Genomic DNA, 23,422 nt, shown 5'->3' with positions numbered 1-23,422 from the left:
GAGGAGGGTTATGCTGTTTCATTTGTAAAATGATGCATTTGGGAACATTGAGAGGTGGACATGGCTGTAGAATGAGGATGGTAATTTTAGTGGAAATGTTTGCATTGGGCTCTCATTGTTCAGGGCAGTACATTTAGTCTGAGGCAGTTGCATAACATGGTGCATTATTTTGATAAAAACCAGAGATTTTATATGCATCAACAAAATAAGGCCAGCAGAATATGTACATTTTAAGATCTTATGGAGTGCTCAAATGGGTAAATCTGCTTTCATTCCATGAAAAAAATAAAGAAGCAACATGGTTTTGAGGGTTAAAAAAATCTAATATGTCTTTCTCTGTCTTTCTCTGTTACTATTCTCTGAGGTCTAATGACATTTTAAAGCACATAGATAGGTGTAAATTTGATTTATTTTGGAACATCTGATACCACATCCATGCAGTAAACTATAAAATCCAGCTGTCCAAGTAAATACTCTGTGTCAAATGAATAACTTACCCTAATTTGGCTGCACCTCTTGGGTGTTTTTTTTTTAAAGTATGTATCTATATATGGGTATATAAATATACACTTACACATGTGTGTATATATGTATTTATATAAAGGAATATCTACAGACTCAGACTGTTTATCTTTTGCCACAGTGTTTAAATATCAAATTAATAACACAATAACAGAGATGTCAGTTAAAAAAGCAACATGATCCATACTCTATAAATAAAGCTATGCAATCTCACAGCATATACTATTTCAAATATCTTTGCATTTGTTTATATGGAAAGGCAACTGGAGTGGAAACAATGAGATGAAAATCGTGTTCTGAGTAGTCCCAGAAGGAATACCTCTGCCTGGTCAAATGGCAGTGGATTGCTCCTGGCATCCGTGGGAAGATGTCATTCCTGTCATCACACAATGGCCTAGGCTGTTATTTTCTGCTTTCCCATTATTTGTTCTCTGCTCTGCATGCTTCAGTACATTCTGGCAGTGGACGTATTTTGGGTTGCTTTCTGGAGGACAGAGAAGTGAACTAGCAAATAGACCAGCAATTAAATTTTATATTATACTATAGGCTTACAGAATAATAAGCTGATACAAGATGAGCTATTTCAAGTAGTTATATTAGCAGCCATTTTTAATATTTAAAGTTTGTACTAGCAGTTTTAATACTGCTCTACATTTTCATAAAGAAGAGTGTTTCACAGCTCTGTGCAGAACTTTGTCCCTGGAAATTTAAATCTGAGCAGTAATTTTTGCAGCCAGGTAGACTTTTGCCCTACAGATTGCTCTGCAGACATCTGTACCCACATGGAAGTAGCAGCTTTTGCTTTACCAGCATATAGATGTTGTGTGTGTTCTCTTTTTTGTTTTTAGTATAACTGTTATTTTTTTAAGATTTTGATGAGATTTTTTCCCCAATTCACTGTTAGGTGAAGGTCCATCTTGCCTTGCTCCTTCCTTCTGCATCCCACCATTAAGTTGACAGAGTACCTGGAGTACTCCCAAGACTTCAGGGGATGTGTGACCTGGCATGTGGGATGGATTGTATGAACATCCAGCAGCCATGCAGCATTTTCCAGTTTTATTCCCAGAAAGCTTCCTAGTGTTTGGCAAGGAAAAATTGGAATTCCTGCAGCATGGTTTTGGTCTTTAGATTTGGGACATCTGATCTGAAATTAAGAACCAAAATCCCAAACCAACTCTTCATTCGAAAAGCAGCAGCCAGGGGTTCTGCAGTCGTTGTAACATAGAACAAGCAGAATTTTTATTTCTCCTCCTTTCCCTGAATTTAGTACCATTGCCTTTATCATTAACACTTCCCAAAATTGTTAGAGCTAATCCTCATCCCTTCATTTATAGGTTTTGTTCTCTCAGAATGGTGTCCCTCTCTCAAAATTTGTTTATCTTTCCCTAACATTAGCAAACAATGTGTCCTATAGAGCATCTCTTCCTTCAGAACTGCCACTTACGTTAATCTTGTGAGTTGCAAACTATGTCATAGAATGTACTGTCAAAGTAGATGAGATGGGAGTTTCAACATGTTAAGTTCTACTTCAAACAGTGATTTACTATGTCCCTCATGAAAAGATTTTAAAATAAGGTTTTTATTTCTTTTTCTTTATATTTTTTAGGTCAATGTTTTTTTCCATTTGATCGACGCCGTGAAAAATATTATTATTCTACTCTGATACAGTCAGGGGAGCTAATCAGTTTTAATCTAAAAATAACATTTTTGTCCTCCAAGCACATTCACAGTTATGCTCAGTCACATGCTGTGAACATAGGAAGAAATCTATCCCTCACAGATCTTCATGGCCTCCTTATCATAGGCAGAATTTGTAGCAGGGTATGTGTGACATGAAAGCATGTAAAAATTAATTTCTCACTCAAAATGCTATTTTCTAGCCCATTAGATTTAATGCTGTGTGTGCTTCCAGCAGGCATTTCTGTATTTTTCCAGATGCTGGCTGTCACAATGTGATTGGAAGAATTGTGTATTGTCATAGGAAATTTGGAGAGACCCACTCCAGGACACTTGAGGTTTTTTTAAAGGATGCTTCATACAGAGTAAATACTAGTTTTGAGGAGGTCTTTTTATTAAATCCTGAAAAGTTGTGAAAGCTTTAACAGTAGCCAGGGAGGTATATCTCCTCCAAGACAGTGAAATTGTCCCAGTCATATCTTTCTTTGAAAGAATTCTAGTCCGAAGGAAATACACCTCGACATCTTTCCTAGTGTTTCAGGGCTTGAGATAAAATGAGCTTTTCTTTCTCTAAGCTTTACTCATTGTAGGACTGTAGTGTGCCAGACATACTGGAACTCTCCATGCTTTTGAACAGCTTTTGACAAAGCATCTCTTTCTCCCCTGCATTTAAAATATGTACAAAATGTTTCATATATTCCTTTCAGTGGTATAGACTTCCAGTCCCCCCAAAGAATGTAAATTCCTGAGCCCTCTGTGCAAAGTGCTGGGCCTGTCCATCCCTCTTCATACCCTTCAGCAGTGGAGCACCAGGAAGTCCTTGCTGAGTTGGCCACAGTGAATCTTAGATCCTTTGAAGTCTGTGTTTCCTTGTTATATTTTCAAGTTTAGGAAATGGTAATTTCCTGGAGAGAATATCGTATTTCATGCAGTGTCCATTGCCAAAAATAACCATTGTCTTGCTTTTATTAAGATTTTTGGATGTTAAGATGCTCACAGTTGCAGATTTCACATGCAAATTGCAGGCAGATATCAAAGCTGTTGTCTGAGGAGACAGTTAATTTCTTCAATTTAAAGCTGGGTATGAAGATCGCGTGTTTCATTTTTATCAAGGTCTTCGTGTTTTTTTAAAAAAAGAAGGTTTCCTTGATGCCTTTTTTGGCTCAGAACTGGTGATGTTTGGCCTTTACATCTGATCATTGCCTTGTTTGTTCTTTACCAGCAAATTTTTGTTAGGGTAAGGGCACTGGAACTCAAATAAGCATTGTAACAGAAAACAAGATTAGTTCAGTCTGTGATGCTCCGCCACATAATTCTCATTTTGAAAGCGGTCTGGGATTTGCAAGTGAACAGAAGTAACCTTTATCAGGCCAACCTTTGCAGAGACTGTCTCTTCCTTCCTTATTAGATAAGGACATGCACTCTCACTCACGGAGACAGGATCATAACTGTTTTCCTTCTCACAGATACTCTCACAAAGCATTAGAGAAATGACATTAACAGCATGCTGAAATGCAACCACACGTGGGATTTTTTTTTATCCTGACAATGAATTATCACTCTGCAGCAGGAAGAAGACAGTTTGCCTCCAAGTACTGGTGAAAACCTTTAAGGGAACCTTTAATAAAAGTCTTTAGAGGACTTTGAATAGCTGCCTACAGCAGAGAGGATTTCTGGGTTGCTTCATCTGAAAGATTGATCTCTCTAGGTGTGTGCAGACATAGTCTAAAGCTATGCACACCTTATTTTTCTTACCCCAGCAAGTGCTGTGCCTTCAAGAAATGTAAAGTGACAGTTCCAAAGTCAGCAATTGGTCTCAAACTTCATGCCACAATACCTCAGCTCTGTGTTTTGCCTTCCACCTGCATTACGTGATACTTCAGACTGTGAATTGTGGAGGGTTTGACAATGAGCATCTCTGGCAAGTCTCTCCCTGTCTGCAGTTGGGACTGCACTCAGTTGTTTCAGCTGGTCTCCACCAGCTCCCTGAGGTTTCTCTTACCCCAACATTCTGTGTTTATGGCACGTGGGGGGTTGCCAAGTAGCAGATAACCAAAATAGCAAGTAACACTTGTAGCAAACCAGTGTGTCCTGAAAATCTATTCGCTTCACAGGTAGGAAATTGATTTTACTTAGAGGGTAAGAGGATTTGGGGGTTTTGGCAGAATATTATTTGGTTGTGTCTCTTTGTGACTTACAAAGTAATTTTCACCATTGCAATCATTCATTTCATGTTGCCCAAAAGGCAGACCAATAGTTTGTCAAATCTGTAATAATCATTGCCCTTAAAGTCAGTAGCCATTTTTGTGGCCCACATGTAAGCTTTGACAGCCTCCATGAAAGGATTGCACTTTTAACTCCAACTTCATTTTTCAAACACAAGTTTTGCCCAAGGTCCTCCCTGTTCTGGGCCTGTCCTGCTGAGGTATGAGGAGCAGCAAAGACTTGTGTTGACATGGTTGAGTGTGTGAGGAACATTGTGCTGTGTCTATGGGATGTAAAAAGGTTTCAGATCTTCCACCTCCTGGCTGTCAGTCCAGTATCCCAACACCACTTGAGTAGTTAGAAATAAGTTCTTCTGTGGGGGACCAGTTTTCACAGAAGAACCTATATGGGGCAAGGGATGTCAGCCCCTTCTTCACGTCTCTGTTCTCTGCAGTAGTTTTAGATACTGGGTCAGGATGGAACCACCAGAAACAGGCAGAAGGTGAGGATAACTAGTTATGAGTTGTGGGAGACTGAGACTGAAGGTGGAATTGATGGACACCAAGTAGGAGACTTCCTAGGAGAAAGGTTCTTTTCTTCCTAGGAGAAAGGTTCATTGAGTTCATATTGCAAAATCCTCAGCTGGAGCTCCTGTGGCCCTTGAGAAGAGTGTCTTTCACAGCATCTCTGCTTCAGCATCTTGATTTGCCTTTGCGTTGCAAGGCAGGATTTATTGTGGCCACCAAAGCATGGTGAGGGATTTGAAAGTCTGTGAAACACACTGCCCATGCCTGGTGAAATTCTTCCCATCTCCTGTGGCAGCGTTACATCACATGATAATTTAGTCGTGTTTTCTTTACAGTTGAAAGGATATCTGTTCAGAGAAGAATAGGGTGAAGATTTTAATGCTGTTTGAGGTGGACTGTCCTGATGTAAAGCAGTGTGCTATTACAAACTGTTACATGTGCATAGATTGTACTAAGAAATCTATGTATGTGTGTGAACTGCTACAAATGAATAGTTAATATTTATGTGGACATCCTCTAAGACAGTCGAGATGGCACCGAGGGGAAGTGTAGGCATTCTTTCTTGTGTTATCTAAAAACCTCTACACTGTTAATACAAGTTTATTTTTTCTATTCTGTTCTTTTGCTGGGAGAAGAATTTGGCAGGTGATTTCTTAGCTGATGCATCCCCCAGGGCCATGGTATACTGATGCTTGAGGATCCACATTTTCTACTTATGTTAGATTTGTACATTTGTACTTATGTTTCCTTATGTTAGATTTCTTAATGGAATATGTTAGGTTAATTTCTGTTTACAAAGTTCAGCATTAAATGGAATTTCATTGCTTGAGAATTGGCATTTTCTTGATGTAGTGGTGAAACAATTTGTAGCAGTCTTTTATAGGATATACAATTACAACAACATTGTAATTTAAAATTGAGATCAATGTCATTGCTGTATTCAATTATAAAATTTATAAAATTAAATTTTTTAGTTGGTAGTTAGAAATGCATACATATATTAGTTAGCATTTATTAGATTAAATTTAATGGGAAATTGTGAGCAATGGTAGTACGAATCTGATATTTTAAGGAACTCATGACCTCCCTTTATAGATGATAGAGTAGCAGGTCTCAGAAGCTGTGTTGGCCAAGGAGTGGTGTTCTCATGGAGCACTCCAGCCTTCCTCTTCCTGCCATTCTTTCTGAGGGGCCATCAGGAGAGCCATCCCTCCTGCAGTGTTCAGGAGGGAAGATGCTTCCTTCAGTGTTTCCTTCCTCTGGGCAGACTCCAAGAGTGGAGACAGGTCTCATCCTCATGTGGAACCAAGATTAGATCTTGCGAAGTGCTTGGCCCATGGGTTTGGCAACAGGGACGTGGAGCAGCTGACATGAGAGTCAGTGAGGACAGTGATTAATGCTGGATGAAGCCCATGACGTCCTGGAAGCCCCCCTGGTGCAGGTCTGGTGAGGCCAACAACACGCTCCCCAAAGTGTTGTCCACAGAGACACCAGTATTATTCTCTGTTCACAGAGTACTGTCATTGTCTGGTTTTATTTGGGCAAAGATGATACACAAGCTTAAGCTTAAAAAGCCTTGCTGAAAAAATGCCTTTTCATTTTTTTTCCTGGTTTTACAAACATTCTGCTATAGTAAACAAAAGCAAGTACAGTAATTCTGGATAGGAGGAGTTGTATAGCATAGACTTTGACAGATCAGTTAATTGTCTCACATTGCTTGCTCAGCTATCAAAGTTCTGAAATTGCTGCCATATACATATTTTGAGGTGGTATGGAAAAATAAGCTTTTGCTTTTCCTTTGTTCTCATTGCTTCTCCATTTTAGATGGTTTTATTTGACTACATAAAAATTGCATTAAGAATTAGTCAGGCTCTGGGGCTTTCTTTCCATCACACAATTTTGCTTTGAATAAATCAATAGATTAAATCAAGATTAATGTTCCATATTTCTGGTTGTTTCCATTGTTGAGTGTGCTTTATAGTTGATTTGAAAGATAGTTTAATTTGATCTTTTGAATCTCTTTAGGTGGTTTTCAGTAGAAAAATTCTGTGTAGAAAGGGTCAATATTTCTATGTGCATTTGCATGTAGGGCTTTGCTCTGTTGAAGAGCCTGTTGGAGAGATGTAAAGTTCATAAAAGAGTAATGACAAGACGCTATACATAAAGCAGATGTAATGCTGTAGAAGCACAGCATCTCCTCAAGAACAACTATGGCCTAGACTGGGAAATCATTACATGACTTCTTAATCTCACTGCTTCTATCCCCTTGATGAAAGTAAAATGTAATGAGCTTACTCTAATGGGCACTTGGCTGTATGTGGTGCTCCTGAAATGTGCCTGTAACTACTCAATGAAATGGTTATTGACAAATCAGGTTAGATCAGCATAAACAGGGAAACCCTCACCACTGTTCACCCATCATAACATCTTAATGGTTGAAAGCTTTCTCCAGGTGGAAGCATCTGTAATCCATATTATTTTCTAGAATTGTCACAAAATCACAGAACATTTGAGGTTGGCAGAAATGTGTGGAGGTGACCTAGCCCAGCTTCCCTGCTCAAACAGGGTGCCCAGGACTATGTCCACGGTAGCTTTTGGATATCTCCAAGTATGGAAACTCTACAACCTCTTTGTGTGCTTTGTGCCAGTCACCCTCCCAGTAAGAAGGCATTTCCTGATTGTCAGAGGGAACCTCTTCTGTTTTGATTTGTGTCCATTGTCTCTGGTCCTGTCTCTCTCTGGGCAAAGGAAAGAACCTGGCTCCATCTCCTGCACAGCCTCCCTCCAGGTGTTTTGTACACATTGACTGGATCCCTCCCTAAGCATTCTCTTCTCAAGGCTGAGCAGTCCCAGCTCTCGCTCTGCCCTCAGAGGAGAGATGCTCCAGTCCCTTAATTATCATAGTGTCCCTTTGCTGACTCTCTCCAGTAGCTCTGTGTCCTCCTGGAAGCCCAGAAGTGGTGCCAGCACTGGAGATGTGCCTCAGTGGTGCTGGGGGATGCCCTCCCTCAGCCTGCTGGCAGTGCTCTGCCTCACACACTTCAGGATGCCATTTGCCTTCCTGTGCACACTGCTGGTTCACACTCAGCTCGCTGCCCACCAGGACCCCCAGGCTCTTCACAAAGAGCTGTTCTCCAGACCATTCTGGGACAGGGGTTTGTTCCTCCACAGGTGCAGGACTTTGGATTTGCCTTTGGTGAACTTTTTGAGGGCCCTGTCTGGCAATTTCTCCAGGGATCCCTCTGGATGGAACAACCCTCTGTCAGATCAGGCATTCCTCCCAGCCGCTTGTCATTTCTGAAGACATGCAAGAGCAGATGCCATCTGATGTCTTCCACTGTAAATTTATGATTTATGCTGCTACAGACAAGAGGATACCTACCTTGTGGAATTCCTTTGTCAGTGTACAGATGATTTTTGATAGTCACCTAAAAGGAAATCAATTTAAAGCAAAGAGACCTCCAGATAATTTTCCTCTCAAGATAATGTGCCCAAGAACAAAAGTGCTTTCAGCCTGTAATCACTTCTAATCAATTCTGTATTTTGTCATCTCTTAGGATGCAGGAAGTCAACAAATAGGCTTTTTGCTTGGAAGCTGTGGAGTTACTGTGGCCTTGACCAGCGATGCATGCCATAAAGGACTGCCTAAAAGCCCCACAGGGGAGATACCACAGTTTAAAGGTAACCTAGCTCTAGTTTATCATGGCTCTCACTGGTCATTTACTACACAAACTGCTCTTGTTTAGTGGCTGTGGGTGAGGGTCAGGCCGTGATGAAACCCTTGCCACAGGAGCAGCTGGGACACTGCTGTCCTGGTGTGTCACTGTGGCTGTGCCAGCCTCATGGATGGAGAGCAGCACCAGTGCTCCCAGTCCAGTCCTCTGCTGGCTCAGCCAGGCTGCCGAGACCACCTGTGGCCACAAAAATTCAACCAACAGACTTAGGACTGTAGTAGATGAGAAGTGTTCATAGGATTCACTCTTTCAGTGAGGTGTAGGGACAGTAACTTCTGATGGGGAAGTGTTAATGAAACTGCTGGGGCCCAAAAACAGCTTGAACTGCCCAGCCATTCCCTCAAGGACTGGCTAAAAACACCTCAGTAGCTCTGTTAAAAAAGCAGATCTTCAAAATCTTTCCCATACTTCACTGAGGTTCAAAGGAAGGAATGTTTGGGTAATGGTGACACAAACTTTTCAAGAATAAAACTCTGGCAGGGAAGGCTTTTGTCTTGTCTTATCCAGCAGAAACTCAATGAAAGCTGGCTTTTGTTTGTACCTCAGGCTGGCCAAAGCTGCTGTGGTTTGTCACTGAGTCCAAACACCTCTCCAAGCCACCTCGTGACTGGTTCCCACACATCAAGGATGCCAACAATGACACAGCTTACATTGAGGTGAGTTAATGAAGATGCATCTTCTCCTCAAATCATTACATGTGGCACTCTGGATTAGGTAAACATCATTATTCATTCAGGAGTCACAGAACCAAAGAACATCCTGCTTTAGGTTGTTAATAAGTAATGTTTTTTTAATAAATTCGACCAATACTGATTTCAGAAAAGTCAATGGAATGTTAAATTGTTTTCTGGGTGTTTCTAACATTAACATTTTTATGTGGCTGCTGCAGTGTTATATTACATTTGCCTTGAGCAATCTTGGTTCTGTTCAGTGTGGGCTTGCCCACTAGCCTTGAATGGATAGATGACGAAGTTCACAGTGAAGCTTCAGTTCTCATATCCCAATCTTCAGGTTCTTTGAAAAAGAAAGAATTTCTTGTTCAAATGCTTGCCTGTCACTTACTGCTTTATGAGTCACACTCCCAACAACAGAACAGCATCGGGAAGGCAAAGTTAGCAATGCTGTTGAATTTCATTTTCCTCCTTTTTTTTTCCCCATCATTTTCTCTCCCTTCTGCACAGACTCAAATGCTTTGAATGCAGCGGTGGTAATATTGAATTTAAATTATTCTTCAAAGGGACTAAGTGCAAGTGAATGGACCAAAGGTGTTTCCTGTCTTAGTGCAATCAGGACACTGGGCTAGAGAAGCAGAGATGTCTTCACTCTCAATCTTGCTGATTATCTTCATCATGGAGAAAGACAAATGTTTAATTTATTATCTGCCCCTGACAGTTCTCAGACACTCACATAAAGTTACAAAAATTATTTCAATAATCACCAATGGCCTCCTACCTCTTTTCTGCTGCTTTTTCATGAGTGTCACATTCTCCTGATCAAAGAGCTTGTGTCTTTCAGGCTGTATACTTATAGATTATTATCACAGCACCCAGCAAGGATTCTGCAGTCAGCTCTTATCACATGCCTTATAAGATGCAGAAGGGAGAAGCTGGGGTTTAGTGGCTGGCCTATAAAATCTAACATGTAAACACTGAACAGACTGAACTAGGTTATTCTCTGCTAAATCTAGCCAGTCTATTAGTCACTGACATGATCAGAATTGTTAGTTATGTTTCCATAATGCTTGTTTTGAAACAACACATGAATTTCAGATACCAAACCTGGGAATCTTCAGTCAAAAGAGAAAGCCTAGCTGAAAAAAAAATTGCCTTTTAAAGAAAAAAATGCCTCCAAAACTCCCCAGTACTGCTGCCTTCTTAAAATAGAGTCATTGGATGTGTCCATCATTCACCTGCAGAGGAAACACTTTAAACATAGCTATTAAATAATGGAATTATGGCAATTCTTTCACACTGACTTTCCTTGCTTATTTCTTTTTAGTACAAAACATGTAAAGATGGAAGTGTGCTTGGGGTAACTGTGACAAGGATTGCACTGCTGACACACTGCCAAGCTCTGACCCAGGCATGTGGATACACAGAAGGTATGGAGTGTGCTCATCATCCTTAAAACATGTGTTCATCATCACTGTACATCATCCTTAAAATCAAGAGGGGATTGTCATTTATTTTTCATCAATCTCCTATATTATGTTTTAAACAGCTCAGTGCCAAAAGCTTCTAGATTTAAAAACATGATTTTTTTTCATTTGTTTCAGGAAATATGTTCATGTTTAAAATATCTATAGGAGAGGTATAAATAATGTCTTAACCAATATAAATCCTGCAGTGGAGATTTACTTTGAAAGTTGACATTTGAGGTCATCAGTCATGTTATACTGAAGCTTCCTTCCTTTGAGTGGGTTTGCCTTGGGTCAATGCCATGTTCTAAAAAATAAATTCTGCTTTGTTTTTGTTGGACAGCTGAAACAATTGTGAATGTACTAGATTTCAAGAAGGATGTTGGTTTATGGCATGGAATTCTTACAGTAAGTATGTTTTTTATTCTCTCTGAGTATTTGAAAATAAACTAACCTAATATGCTTAGTGCTGTCACAAACTGGGATGTCCTACAGTTTCTTCTAATACAATTTTTTCTGCTTTGAAAGCACAAGAAACATAATTTAAACTCATGATCTTCTCCTAGTGCATTTACCCGTAATAAGCATGGTAAAGATGTCAGTGTATTTTTATCATGTCAAGTACTGTGATCCCATTCTTATCACATTACCTCACCAATATGTGATTTTGAGATCAAACTTTATAGCAGAAACAAATCAAATTAGTACTTTCCCCTGTAGGGATATGATCCAGTGGCACAGTTCTATTGCCCCTGACTAGCTTCCCTGTCAGAACTCCCACCAAAAGATGTTTTTGCTAACATTAAGTATTTCCAGTACTTTAAATTGCATTAATTTTCTACTTGATGTTGGAATGTCTTCCTCAATTGACATGGGAGACATATTTTGGAGGATTGCTCTTAAGGTGCTGTTGCAATCAGTGACTGACAAATTGTTTACTATTCACTGATCATTTTAAGAACAGATGTCAAGTCTTGAAGGGTCATTGTTTGAGGGTCCCATGATTTTGGGGGTCCCCAGGATTCCCAGTGATCTGATATTTTTTTACCATGCAGTGTTACTCTGTTCTCACTATCAAAGTGCAGCAATAACATTTCTGAAGCAGAAATGATTAGGCTTAACACCTATAAGTATCTCATGTTAAAAACCACCTTTATCGCTGGCTGAAAGCAAATGTCTAATAGAGCTGTCCTGTGCCTTCCTTTGCCATTAATCTTGTTCTGAATTTCATTTTTTTCAGTACTTGCCTGTTTTCCTGTACCTATGCTTGTGCCAGACTGAAAGGATAACTATCTTTTGCAGCTCTCCAAGTGTTTAGATGACTAATCCACTGGGACACTTAACCTTTCTTAAACTTAGGTTTTCCAAAACAAATACTGTATTTAACCTGAGCCGCTATGAGGGGAAGCGTGTTGCCCTGAGGAGATATTTCTAAATGCTCACAGAAGTAAAGCAGCAGCTCATTTACAGAATATGTGTTTGACACTGGGAAATCACTGATGCAATTGATGGGCTCAGATTGAGACATCAGCTGTGGATTTGTCATTGGTTTCACTCAGCTGCATTTTCTAAACTTCCTGGAACTTTTCATGACCTTGTTGAAAATACTGGAATTAGTTCACCTGGAGAGAGACTAAAATCTCCTTCATTAACTTTCTTTTAAAATGAATTGATTTCTGCTTAGTCTAGGATTTCAATTTCTTTGTCTCCTGTCTTTTAAATAATTTGTGCTCCACTACCATTGGTAGCTTTTAGTCTTCCCAGAGATGGATTTCCATAGACAGATGTCTTGCTGCTTTTGTCCTTTTTAGTACAGTGTTCATATGTATGGCAGTTTATCAGGCTTAGGGATAATATTTAACTACATAGCAAACATGTAGACATTCTTCACCCAATGTTTTTTTATTTTTTTTCTATTTAGAGTGAACCTCTTTGAGTTGAGGTTGAATTAATAGAAAGAATATGTTTTTTTTCAGTACTGCATAAAAGTTACAATCTGATTAGTATAAATCCTTAATCCTTAATTAAAGCATTGGAAAATGGGTGTCGGTTTTATCTTCATGTTGGTAGCTAGATAAGAAAAGATGAATGCCAGAACAGAGTGATTTGCATAGATGGCCCTGCCCATAACACAATATGAGTAGTTGCCACGTTTTTTGTATCAAACCCTTTTATCTTTTTGATTTCAGAGTGTCATGAACATGATGCATGTCATCAGTATTCCATACTCCTTAATGAAAGTGAATCCTCTGTCATGGATACAAAAAGTCTGTCAATACAAAGGTAAGGAACAACAATACAAAAAAGCTTGCTTGATAGTCAAAATCAGAAGTGCAAATTGAAAACCCAGCTGCCTAGCTCTTCTATGGTGTGTTAGTAATTTCCTCATTGCTGTTGCAGCAAAAGTGGCCTGTGTGAAGTCCAGAGACATGCACTGGGCCTTGGTGGCACACCGGGACCAGAGGGACATCAACCTGTCCTCGCTGCGGATGCTGATAGTGGCTGATGGAGCCAACCCATGTAAGCTCTGCTGCTCCATGCAGGACACAGCAGCAAGGGGGTTCTTCTCTCTTGCACTTACAGCTTCAATCTTCACCCCTCTTAGCTCTTTATGCAGTTTGTCTACTACAAACAGTGTGACATTTGTGGAAACAGTAATCTATCTGGGATTCTTTTCAAAGTATATTTTTCTTTAGCTCATCCTGAAACAAACTTGATATTCCATATAAGTCACAGTAAATCTAGTTTTGTTTAACATCACAGTCATTTATAAAGACTGAACCTATAAAAGTTGAAGCAATGAAGACCTTAAGGTATAGAAAGGATCAGAACATTTCCCCGGAATGACAGTTCTCAGCTGCAGAAGTAACTGAGAATTTTAGGGGAACACTTAAGCTACTCTAAAGAAACACATCTGAATAATGTCATGGCAATTAACAGCATGAGCTGTTTCTCTGTATTATTTAAGATACCAGCATAGAGGTGTTCTGCTTGTTTGTAGTAATTTGTTTGGAATTTATGAATTAAATCCTTACTTTCCCTTATCCTAAAAAAGAACACTGCAATGAAATTGATACTGTAAATCTAGCAGTAATGGCTTTTCTATGTAAGCATAATGTAAAGGTTTCATGTTTAAAAATTAGTCTGTATTCCCTGTACACATATACACAACTGCTTATACATACATATATATATAGTTGTAGCAGCTATGATGTATTTCCCAGTGGACAAGGATCCTTTTAAAATTATTTTTCCTGAAAAGCCTATATATTAAACAGTAAATTTGCAGGTTGAATAGCATCACTTCAGAAATCAAATTAGTTTTCTCTCTGATTATATTTTTTTCCTTTACCCCAGGGTCCATTTCTTCCTGTGATGCATTTCTCAATGTCTTCCAAAGTAAAGGTCTAAGGCAGGAGGTCATTTGTCCCTGTGCTAGTTCACCAGAAGCTCTCACTGTGGCTATTCGAAGGTATGTGTTAAACCAGTGAAAACAGACACACTGAATGTGTATACCTGGTAATTTGAAAAAAAAATTAAAGATGAATCTGCATATTTAAGTTCTATATGATATTCATAGTTTGCAATGTGCTTATGTCCTAGGAAGACATACAAGAAGAATTTTTAGAGTAATGATTTAACTTCAGAATGCTTTATGGCTCCCATTGCTGTAATTTTATCTCATTTTAAATTAAATAAGTTGAAATGCAAAAGGAAATTCTGTAAATAAAAATGTAAAAATGCCACCGTAAGCATAAAATTAATTAAAATGAGAGAATTAAGTGGAATTGCCATTGAGGAAAACCATATTCTTAAGTACTCTGTTTAAAGAGAATTATGACCTTCTGCAGGCTGCTTTTGGCTGACAGGCACTTTTTAACCATTCACAGACTCTCAGTAATCATCTGGAAATGCTCTTTGGGTCTGAGGGATTTGTCACTAGAAATAAAATAGATGAATTCCACTAAAACTGCTAAATGCTACTAGAACTGTTAAGTGTTATGTATATACAATCACAGTGTTGTTCAGGTTGGAAAAGACCTTTAAGATCATTGAATCCAACCATTGCCCCAGCCCTGCAAGGCCTTCACTGAACTGTGTCCCTGAGTGCCACTTCCACGCATCTTCTAAAGACCCAAGGATGGTGTCTCAGCCCCTTCCCTGGGCAGCCTGTTCCAGTGCTTCTTCCTTTGGGTGAAGATATTTTTCCTAAAATCCAATCTCAACCTCCCCTGGCACAATTTGAGGCCATTTCCTCTTTTTCTGTCGCTGGTTACTTGGGAGAAAGACCCACCTGGCTACTGGCTACAGTCCCCCTTCAGGCTACAACCTTCCTTATCACTTAGGATACATATAGGATGTCACTTAGGAAGTGATAAGGTCCCCTCTGAGCCTCCTTTCCTCCAGGCTGAGCCCCCCAGCACCCTCAGCCTCTCATTAGACTTTACTCCACCAGCAGTATCCTGTCAGGAGGGCTGTAGCACAGAGTCAGTGGTGTAAGTATTGTCTGTTTTGGCAGAGTTTTCCAAAAATTGTACATTGAACAGTGAGCACTTTGTTTTTAAGTTCATGTTTCTGCAGCCAATTATAATTGCTTCATGTTAGAACATGCAATATAAACGTGTAAAGCACTAAAATAGCATTAAGTAAAATACTTCCTGCCACAAATTCCTAAATACACCATCCAAGTGAAATTTAACTAGATTTTCAATTAGCTTTCCAACAGAACATTTACAGGAGGAAGGACACGAGGCCAAGAGTGTGGTTGATTTTCAGCCACCTCATTATTAGTTTAGAACATCTGAAAGCAATCCATCAGAAACTTATTCTGCCCAGGTTAGTTGTGTTTCTGTGAACCATGGGATTTCAGAGAGCCCTTCACTCAGCTCCACCTGCCTCTCTCAGCTTTATACCAGAAGTACAAAGTGACTTTCCCTTAGATGGCTTTCCATTCCATTGGCTCTGCAGGCCTTTGCTTCCTTGGAATGAACTCTTGCCTGTAAGTTCAGAGAGGAACTGAATGGGCAGCAGACATCTCTTGTACTGAGCAGGCTTTTAATTTCCTGGGCCGACCCTGGGAAATTTGGCTCAAATCACAGGTTAGGAAGTGGGAAAACTTCATGATGGCATGACTGGTGTGCCCTTTCTAGACATAAGCTCTGTGTCTGTAGCTCTCTGAAGCACTAAAACTTCATTTCCAAATTAAGTAGCATTGAGACCTTACAAAAAAAATTATTAGCACATAGCATTGTGGATAATTCAGAATAAAAAAAATAGGCATTTTATCTTCAGTTGGTGACTGTGTAATTACAGAGCAGTTCTTACTGCACTGAGTGTTACAGAACACATCTCCTTTTATTTGAACTCTGTTTAATGGTAGGATAATGCTAGATGAACTTGGGAGATGTAGTATTTTTCATTTTGTTCAAGCCATCTCCACTGACAGTAAAGTCATTATCATACAATTTCCAAAGAGTTACTGCTGAAGTATGCATTAAAATGACTCCCTGCAGAGCAGAGATCCAGAGAGCTCCCTGCTTTGACTCTTTCAAAATCTATGGTGTATTTTTACTGAACTTCCTACAAGGAAGAGTAACAAAACCAGTTCTCAGTTGAAATAACCTTATAGTTTAGAAAAAGACAGTAATAGGCTAGAGGTGCTTCAGCCTTAGTGCTGAATCACAAAGTCTAATACTAAAAGGGATGTGTCATGCAAATAATTCATGTTATTCCCCTTTGGTTTACTGCATATTAGTCTGAACCCACTTGTTTTAAGGGAATGCAAGTTTAAGGACAGATTTTTTCCCCTTTTAAATGGCTGGCAAAAAGCAGTGGTCCAATAGGTTATATTATCTGTAAATGGTGGGAGGAGCTGTTCTCAAAATGCTTTGTGTGATATGGAGTGCAAGAAAATGGATGTGATGAAATTCCAGATGGCCTCTGCTTCTGGAAGTCTGTGAGGAGCCTGCAGGAGACCTTTCTCCTCATGAGCACAAAATGTGTTTTGGGGAGCAGGGATGAGGGAAAGTTGATCAATAATGTCACTGAAAGTTCCTTTTACGTGATGGGAGTGTTATTTATCACAGATGCTTGTTTACTAGTGCCATTTGTTATGCTCTAATGCAATTTCAAGCACGCTCACATCCTTCTTTGTTGACAATGTCACTTGAGAAATATGGCTCGTAAAACCTTTTAATTGAAATTTATAGAGCCCATCAGGGCAAGGCTTACATGAGCAGGACTGGCTGGGGCCCATCTAGTATTTCAAGCGCAGTAGAGGAGAAATGTCACATCAAAGGACATTATCTGTTAAAAAATAGTTGTGTTGTGATGGAGTATTTGGGAAAAACGTAGAATTCTGAGCTAAATATTGACTGTTTTATCCATCCTGGAAAGAGCTGGAGTCTGCTCTTCATGGATGCATAGCCTGAACTCAAATCAGCACCATGTCACCTTCCAGTTTTGCATTTTAAAATGCAGGACAGTGTGAGAGTCCCTCCAGACATGAAAAGCTCTGACACATTCCCTGCCTTGGTAACTTGCATATGCCAACACTCATTTACTCAAGGCACACTCTCCATAGGTATAACTGTATCCACTGGTGCAGCAGGTGGTTTTGTACTGAAACAAGCTGACAGGCATCTTGTGCTGATGCTGTGGAATTTTACAGCAAGGAATCCGAGCAAACTGAGGTGTTACCAAGAGACTGCATCCACATTTTGACCATGACTGATGAAGGCATAATTTGTTTTAATTTTCGTGTCGTAAATTAGAATAGGAAGGATTCAATTATAGGCACTAAAATGAAGATGGTGAAGTCCTTGTGTCTTCCACAGATACTTGATAGTAAATCTATGCCAGGTTGCCCCAAAATAGATAACATATAGAAATTATCAAGTTATTTACTGATCAGTTCCAAATATTTGTTGTGCAGTTTCCTTCCACATCGTCTGCATCATCTTTCAGTATTTTAAAAATTAGATAACAGCTCTTTACTTGGGTAAAGAGCTTTTATAAATTTTTCTGAAAATTAAATACAGGCCGTTTTGGGTAAATGTTAGGGGCTACTTGCATCTTAGAAGCCCCATATACATGGATGGGTACTGAATGAAGGATGTAATTACTCAGAAATGACTGAAAACCAGGATTTTATTGGGCCTAACAGGGGAGGCAGGAAGGAGGAAGTTTAAACCTTTGAATCAGAGGAGTATGTGCAGTAGCAGTGCATGAAGCACAAGGAAGTGTTTGCACCTGATGGTGCACTGACGCTCTGACCTGTGCTCGCAGGCCGACAGATGACAGCAACCAGCCCCCGGGGAGAGGAGTGCTGTCCATGCACGGCCTCACCTACGGCGTGATTCGAGTGGACTCTGAGGAAAAGCTCTCTGTCCTGACTGTCCAGGATGTTGGCTTAGTGATGCCAGGAGGTGAGGAACTTCCTTTGAAACTTATGATCCATCAATGTAAGTAATTGGCAATAGAAGGTTGCAGCTGAGTGTACAAGCTTTGGGACTACAAGCTTTGGGACTACAACCTCCTTTAAAACATTCTAATCCAAAACTTCATGGTTTGGAAATCCCAAGATTTCTTGTCTGCATTTACCTCAGTCTATCTGTGCTTGCATTAGCAGCATGTATTAAATAACCTGCCACCACATCTGTTCCTAAGCTGTGAGGTGTTGGTAGAGAAAATAAGGAAGTTAAAGTACTGTGGCTATAAATATCCATAAGTCCAACCAGGACAAAAGTTTTCAGTAGGGAAAATTTTCATAGCCTGTGCTAAGGATCTATAAAATTGCTATCTGAAAGCTTGCAGAATGTTTTTCCAAAGGTCTTGTGATATCACCCAGCTACTAGATAGAGGAGGTATGACTGAAAAGTTCGTGTTGATAAATTTAAACTGAAACCGGTGCTTCTGAAGTGGAAGATAACACTTTTCATAAGGCAGCTACATTTTAAATAAGATGCTATGAGTACTAGAAAAGGCTAATACTGTATTTTTTGTAAGAGAATGCTTGCTATGGACCAAAGCAATAAAACATAATGATGCATCTTACAAAATTTCAGTTGAATAACTTAAAATAAAGGAAGATATGATTGGTTGTTGTTTAATAGTTATCATACAAGATATTATAATACATGTGCCATCTTGCACTTCATATTATGTTCTGATAAGTTTAATGACAGTGCTTGCTCCTGTTTATCCTCTGAGTGAAAGATTTTGTACCCTTGTACTTAAAAGATATATTTATTCCTTTCTACATCCCTGATCATCATATTCTCTTTGCAATTACAAAATCTACCAATGCTGTACTCCAACTCCAGAGATGACAGCTAAAGCAGCATTCCTGATTCTTGTTCCAATGGTTGACATAAAATAGTGCTTCTTTCTCAGACAGTGCTTTCTAATCCTCCTGTTTAGCTCCTGCTGCCTCTGCAGGCCTGTAGCACCAGACAGAGGGAGTCTGAGCTCTGATAGATCCTCAGTGAAACAGTCTTATTAGTCTGCTGGAATATCTTGGTCTTTCATGTGGTGTTACTTGCTACTTTCTGAGAGGTGGATTTCCTGGTTGTCTGCCTCCCTGGCTATATAGTAATTATCAAGGTTAGGGTATTTCATTTTGCACTGACTGAGGCAGATCTGGTTTTCAGTATGCAAAGCTGGGAACACAATCACATTTCACAGCAATATTAGAGATGAGCTGCAGTGTCAGGGAGCAAGGCAAATAGGTACTGTTATCAATGTAAAGACTCAGTTTACATAAAGATCCTTGCATTATTTATATAAATATAATTCATAATAGAAAACCTCTTGATAACATTGAACACCATAATGTTTAAGAAACTGATTGTTAGGCATTAGTCTGCATGTAATTCATTTGTTTATGTCATCTCCACCATGATGTCTTTCCCACAGCACTTATGTTGTTCTGTGGTTCATTTTATAATATTTTTTTAAATTCCTTTCTTCTCCCTCTAGCTATAATGTGTTCAGTGAAGCCAGATGGAATTCCTCAGCTCTGTAAAACAGATGAAATAGGAGAACTTTGTGTATGTGCTATTGCAACAGGTACATCATATTATGGACTCTCGGGCATGACCAAAAATACTTTTGAGGTAAGAAAACAAAAAGTGCTATATAAAATCCTTCCTTTTGAACTTTTTCTGTTTCAAGCTGATATTTGATATGAATATTGATATTAACAGTATAAGAATAGCAATAATAATCAATGTTTGTGGCTTGGAACCTATATTCTGGCCAGATAATCTGTACTGAAGCCCATTTCATTAAGTGCAATAGTAGATCTTTATGTGAGTTTAGCTCTGAAGAGCTTTTACTTCAATGTTCAAATAAGATACTGGGAGCTGAAAAAAATCTGAAAGAAAGGAGTAAGAAAGACCAAGTTCAAAAGGTAATATTGTATAAGTCTGTGTGCAGAATTTGATTATTGCAAACAGTAAGAAAGCTGCTTGGCATCTCTGGAAAGCACTTTTCAACATTTCCGCAGCACTTCCAGCATTAAGGCTTCTATTTATACAGAATCCTGACAGATGTAGTCTTCAAGAGATGTATCTGAAGAGCAAAGAAACCTTTTCTTGATTAGTCCCCATCTGCTTTTGTTTGAATTGCATTAGCTGAAAGCCTTTTGGCTTTTAGGGATCTGTTTTCTGACTCCAGTGCACACAGCTGTATTGATAGCTCTGTAGTACCTGCTCACTTGTTATCATTAACTTCTGCTGAGGACAGTGTGTAAGGCTGAAGAAATTAGAGAAAAAGTGAAAAAAATATTTTTAAGATACAATTCTTTCTTGTTTAATATTTATGGTAGAAATTAACACTAATACATTTAGGTTTCCCTTTAAAAACTCTCTGTTTTTACCACTTTTAATAGACTTATGTGACTAGTAACTCCTGCAAAATGCAGAGTTAAATGTTGTAAACACTGCACATTATATAATTAATGGAGACAAGTAGATATGATTCTACATCCTACTGCTGAAGTCAGGAATCCTACTATGCTATTGTGATCTGAAATTTGTTGACAGCTGATTTTAATGCTGCAAATACAATTGGCAATACCCAGTGTGGGTGATAATCCTGGGTTTTACATACTTCAGGGTAGAAAGGTACTTCTGTTCATTTTGTAGTACTTGCTGTAATTGTGATATCATTCATAATTCATAAATGTCAGCAGTTTAACAGCATATTTAGACTGATTTAGGCTTATTCCTAATGCTAAGCAAATAAACTGCCATTGAGTGAGCAGGACCATTCTATTTTAAAGTTAAGCATGATTTTAAGTGTTCTCTCAAAGTGGATCTCTGTTGTGTTTTACTGCTTAATTCATGTTGCAGGTATTAGAGTGTCAAAGAGTTTTGTGTTCCTGTAATGAATTATGGCCAAGGATGTATAAGCATTAAATCTGTTCAATCAGAGTCACCCATGGGCATCTGGCAGCAGAATTTGACCTTTCTTTTTAGATGAGCCTTCAAGAACACTATGTAGGCATGGTCTTCTACTTGCCATTGTCTTTTTGCCTTTAGACTATTTAAGTTTAAAGAAATGACTGCGGGAAAGTGTGGTTGTGTCAAAATGCAGCTCACATGCCAAAAGGATAACACTGTGCTCATTAGGGTAGAAAAGCCATAGGAATCTGTCTGTGGAAGTAATGTATGTCTGGTGTTCAGGCATTTAGAGAGGTGCTCTGCAGGGCTGTATTTTCACTTCCAGGTGTGCTGCAGAAGACATTATCACTCGTATTCTGAGAACTTAATTGACCTTAAATAAAAATGTGGTCAGCTGAAAGAATCATTAATGTGCTGTACCTTAAAATAGCTTCACTTCTAGCCTGCCTATTTCTTAAACTGTGCTGGAAATGGGTATGTGGTATTGAAAAAAACCTCTACTGAAATGTTCATGAGTTAAGCTCTCAGCTAACCTATACACAGCACCTCAAATTGGCAGTCTCCTCAGCAAGGGTTTTTATTTAGTACTGTTGATGTTGATTTGTATATTTTTTAAGGTCATAAATGATTTACAGGCTCACAGTTACAGAAAATGTGTATTGTAAACAGAGTGGGATTGAATTTGCTGGAACTCAGGTACACACGAGTGTAGGAGTTTCCTGACACTCCCTTTATGGTCAGTGAAGGATAAAGAGCATCACCAGTGACCTATTTACTTTGTTTCAGAATAGCCTGAAACACTTTGCAGCCTGATCTCTGTGTACAGAACTGAAGACCCATGTTTCTGTTTTGCAGGTGTTTCCTATGACCAGTTCTGGTGGTCCTATCACTGAATATCCTTTTATAAGGACTGGACTTCTAGGCTTTATAGGACCAGGTGGACTGGTCTTTGTTATTGGCAAAATGGATGGTTTGATGGTTGTCAGTGGAAGAAGACATAATGCTGATGACATTGTAGCAACAGCACTGGCTGTGGAACCCATGAAATTTGTCTACAGGGGGAGGTTTGATCCTTTCTTTCTTTCTTTATATTATGTAGAAATCTTTATTTGACTTAGATGAAGTGTAAATGATCCAGATGCTTTCAGAAAGCAATGCCTGATGTGCATTGTGGTTTCCCTCCAGTTCTGTTCATATTGCCTGAACCAGGAAGCCCAAGGCCATGTTGAGGCAATGTTTGGATACCAAGGCCTTGAAACTGTGGTTACTGAAATTTCCAGTTGAACAGCTGGTTAATTCTGAGGGTGTTGGCTCAACAGGAGCCTTTCTGTGTGCACTGAACATTTCCAATATGCCTTACACTGAAGTTTTTGAATGTGAAAGGAGTTCTTTGTGTGACCTTCCTCATGTGCTGAAGCTGAGCAGGAGACATCCAGAACTTCTGAAGAACCTCATGCAATAGCACGTGCTCACACTCCATCACATGCCAGAGCTCTCACACAATGATGTTGCAATTACCATCTTCTGAGATAGGGCCAAGGAAGGTGCTTATGCTGGCTGTTGTATAACATCTTAGCAGCAGCCTTGGTGTGACCCAAATGTAGTGCTTTTCTTCTTCCAAGAATGTTCACTTCTCAATCCTGCTCTGACATTCTGCTTGTATATACATGACTGTTGAACAAAGCCTGATGTTTCAACTCCAGAACTTATCTAAAACATTTTTTTAGCTTATTCCCCATAAATATATTAATAATTGACACACCAGGAGTCTAACTTATAAGTAAAGAAACCAGAGTTGTAGAAGGTTAATGCAGAAGGCAAGTTTTTCCCTCTGTGCTGGCACTAAATGCTCTTTTCTCCTCCTATAGAATAGCAGTGTTTTCTGTGAGTGTGCTGCATGATGAAAGGATAGTGATTGTTGCTGAGCAAAGGCCAGACTCCACAGAAGAAGACAGTTTTCAGTGGATGAGTCGAGTTCTCCAGGTAATGCTCTATATGTATGTTTGGAAGCTATTTTTTTTTCTTACTTTATATTTTTTTTATTGATCTTTCAGATCCCTAAAGTAACTGACATTTGTCTTTGAGTAATTGTGAATCCACCTTCAGTTGCACTTGGTCTTAATGAGCACAAAATGAGATTCTTTTGAGTGACAGTTCCTATCTGGGCTGCACACACCCAGAGAGTGATCCTTTTCCTAATCAAAATGCTATCAG

General features: G+C 39.2%; 1 protein-coding gene across 3 annotated transcripts in view; it reads left to right on the top strand.

The window, feature by feature from the left end:
* DIP2C (disco interacting protein 2 homolog C) overlaps positions 1–23,422 on the top strand; it is a 310,433-nt gene that overhangs the window by 219,542 nt on the left and 67,469 nt on the right. For all 3 annotated transcript variants that reach the window (XM_054273407.1, XM_054273406.1, XM_054273408.1), the window contains 11 exons: positions 8,489–8,612; positions 9,212–9,321; positions 10,664–10,766; positions 11,146–11,210; positions 12,992–13,085; positions 13,203–13,322; positions 14,160–14,274; positions 18,090–18,229; positions 19,782–19,918; positions 22,064–22,272; positions 23,077–23,191. In XM_054273407.1, coding sequence (XP_054129382.1) covers positions 8,489–8,612; positions 9,212–9,321; positions 10,664–10,766; positions 11,146–11,210; positions 12,992–13,085; positions 13,203–13,322; positions 14,160–14,274; positions 18,090–18,229; positions 19,782–19,918; positions 22,064–22,272; positions 23,077–23,191 — 1,332 coding nt within the window. The remainder of the gene's footprint in view (positions 1–8,488; positions 8,613–9,211; positions 9,322–10,663; positions 10,767–11,145; positions 11,211–12,991; positions 13,086–13,202; positions 13,323–14,159; positions 14,275–18,089; positions 18,230–19,781; positions 19,919–22,063; positions 22,273–23,076; positions 23,192–23,422) is intronic.

This window comes from Melozone crissalis, unplaced genomic scaffold, assembly GCF_028551555.1.
Source record: "Melozone crissalis strain CALT ecotype California unplaced genomic scaffold, PUWL_Pcris_2 ptg000016l_1, whole genome shotgun sequence".
Lineage (NCBI taxonomy): Eukaryota > Metazoa > Chordata > Aves > Passeriformes > Passerellidae > Melozone > Melozone crissalis.
The sequence above is the reverse complement of the archived record's forward strand: the minus strand, read 5'-3'. Positions and strand labels throughout refer to the sequence as shown.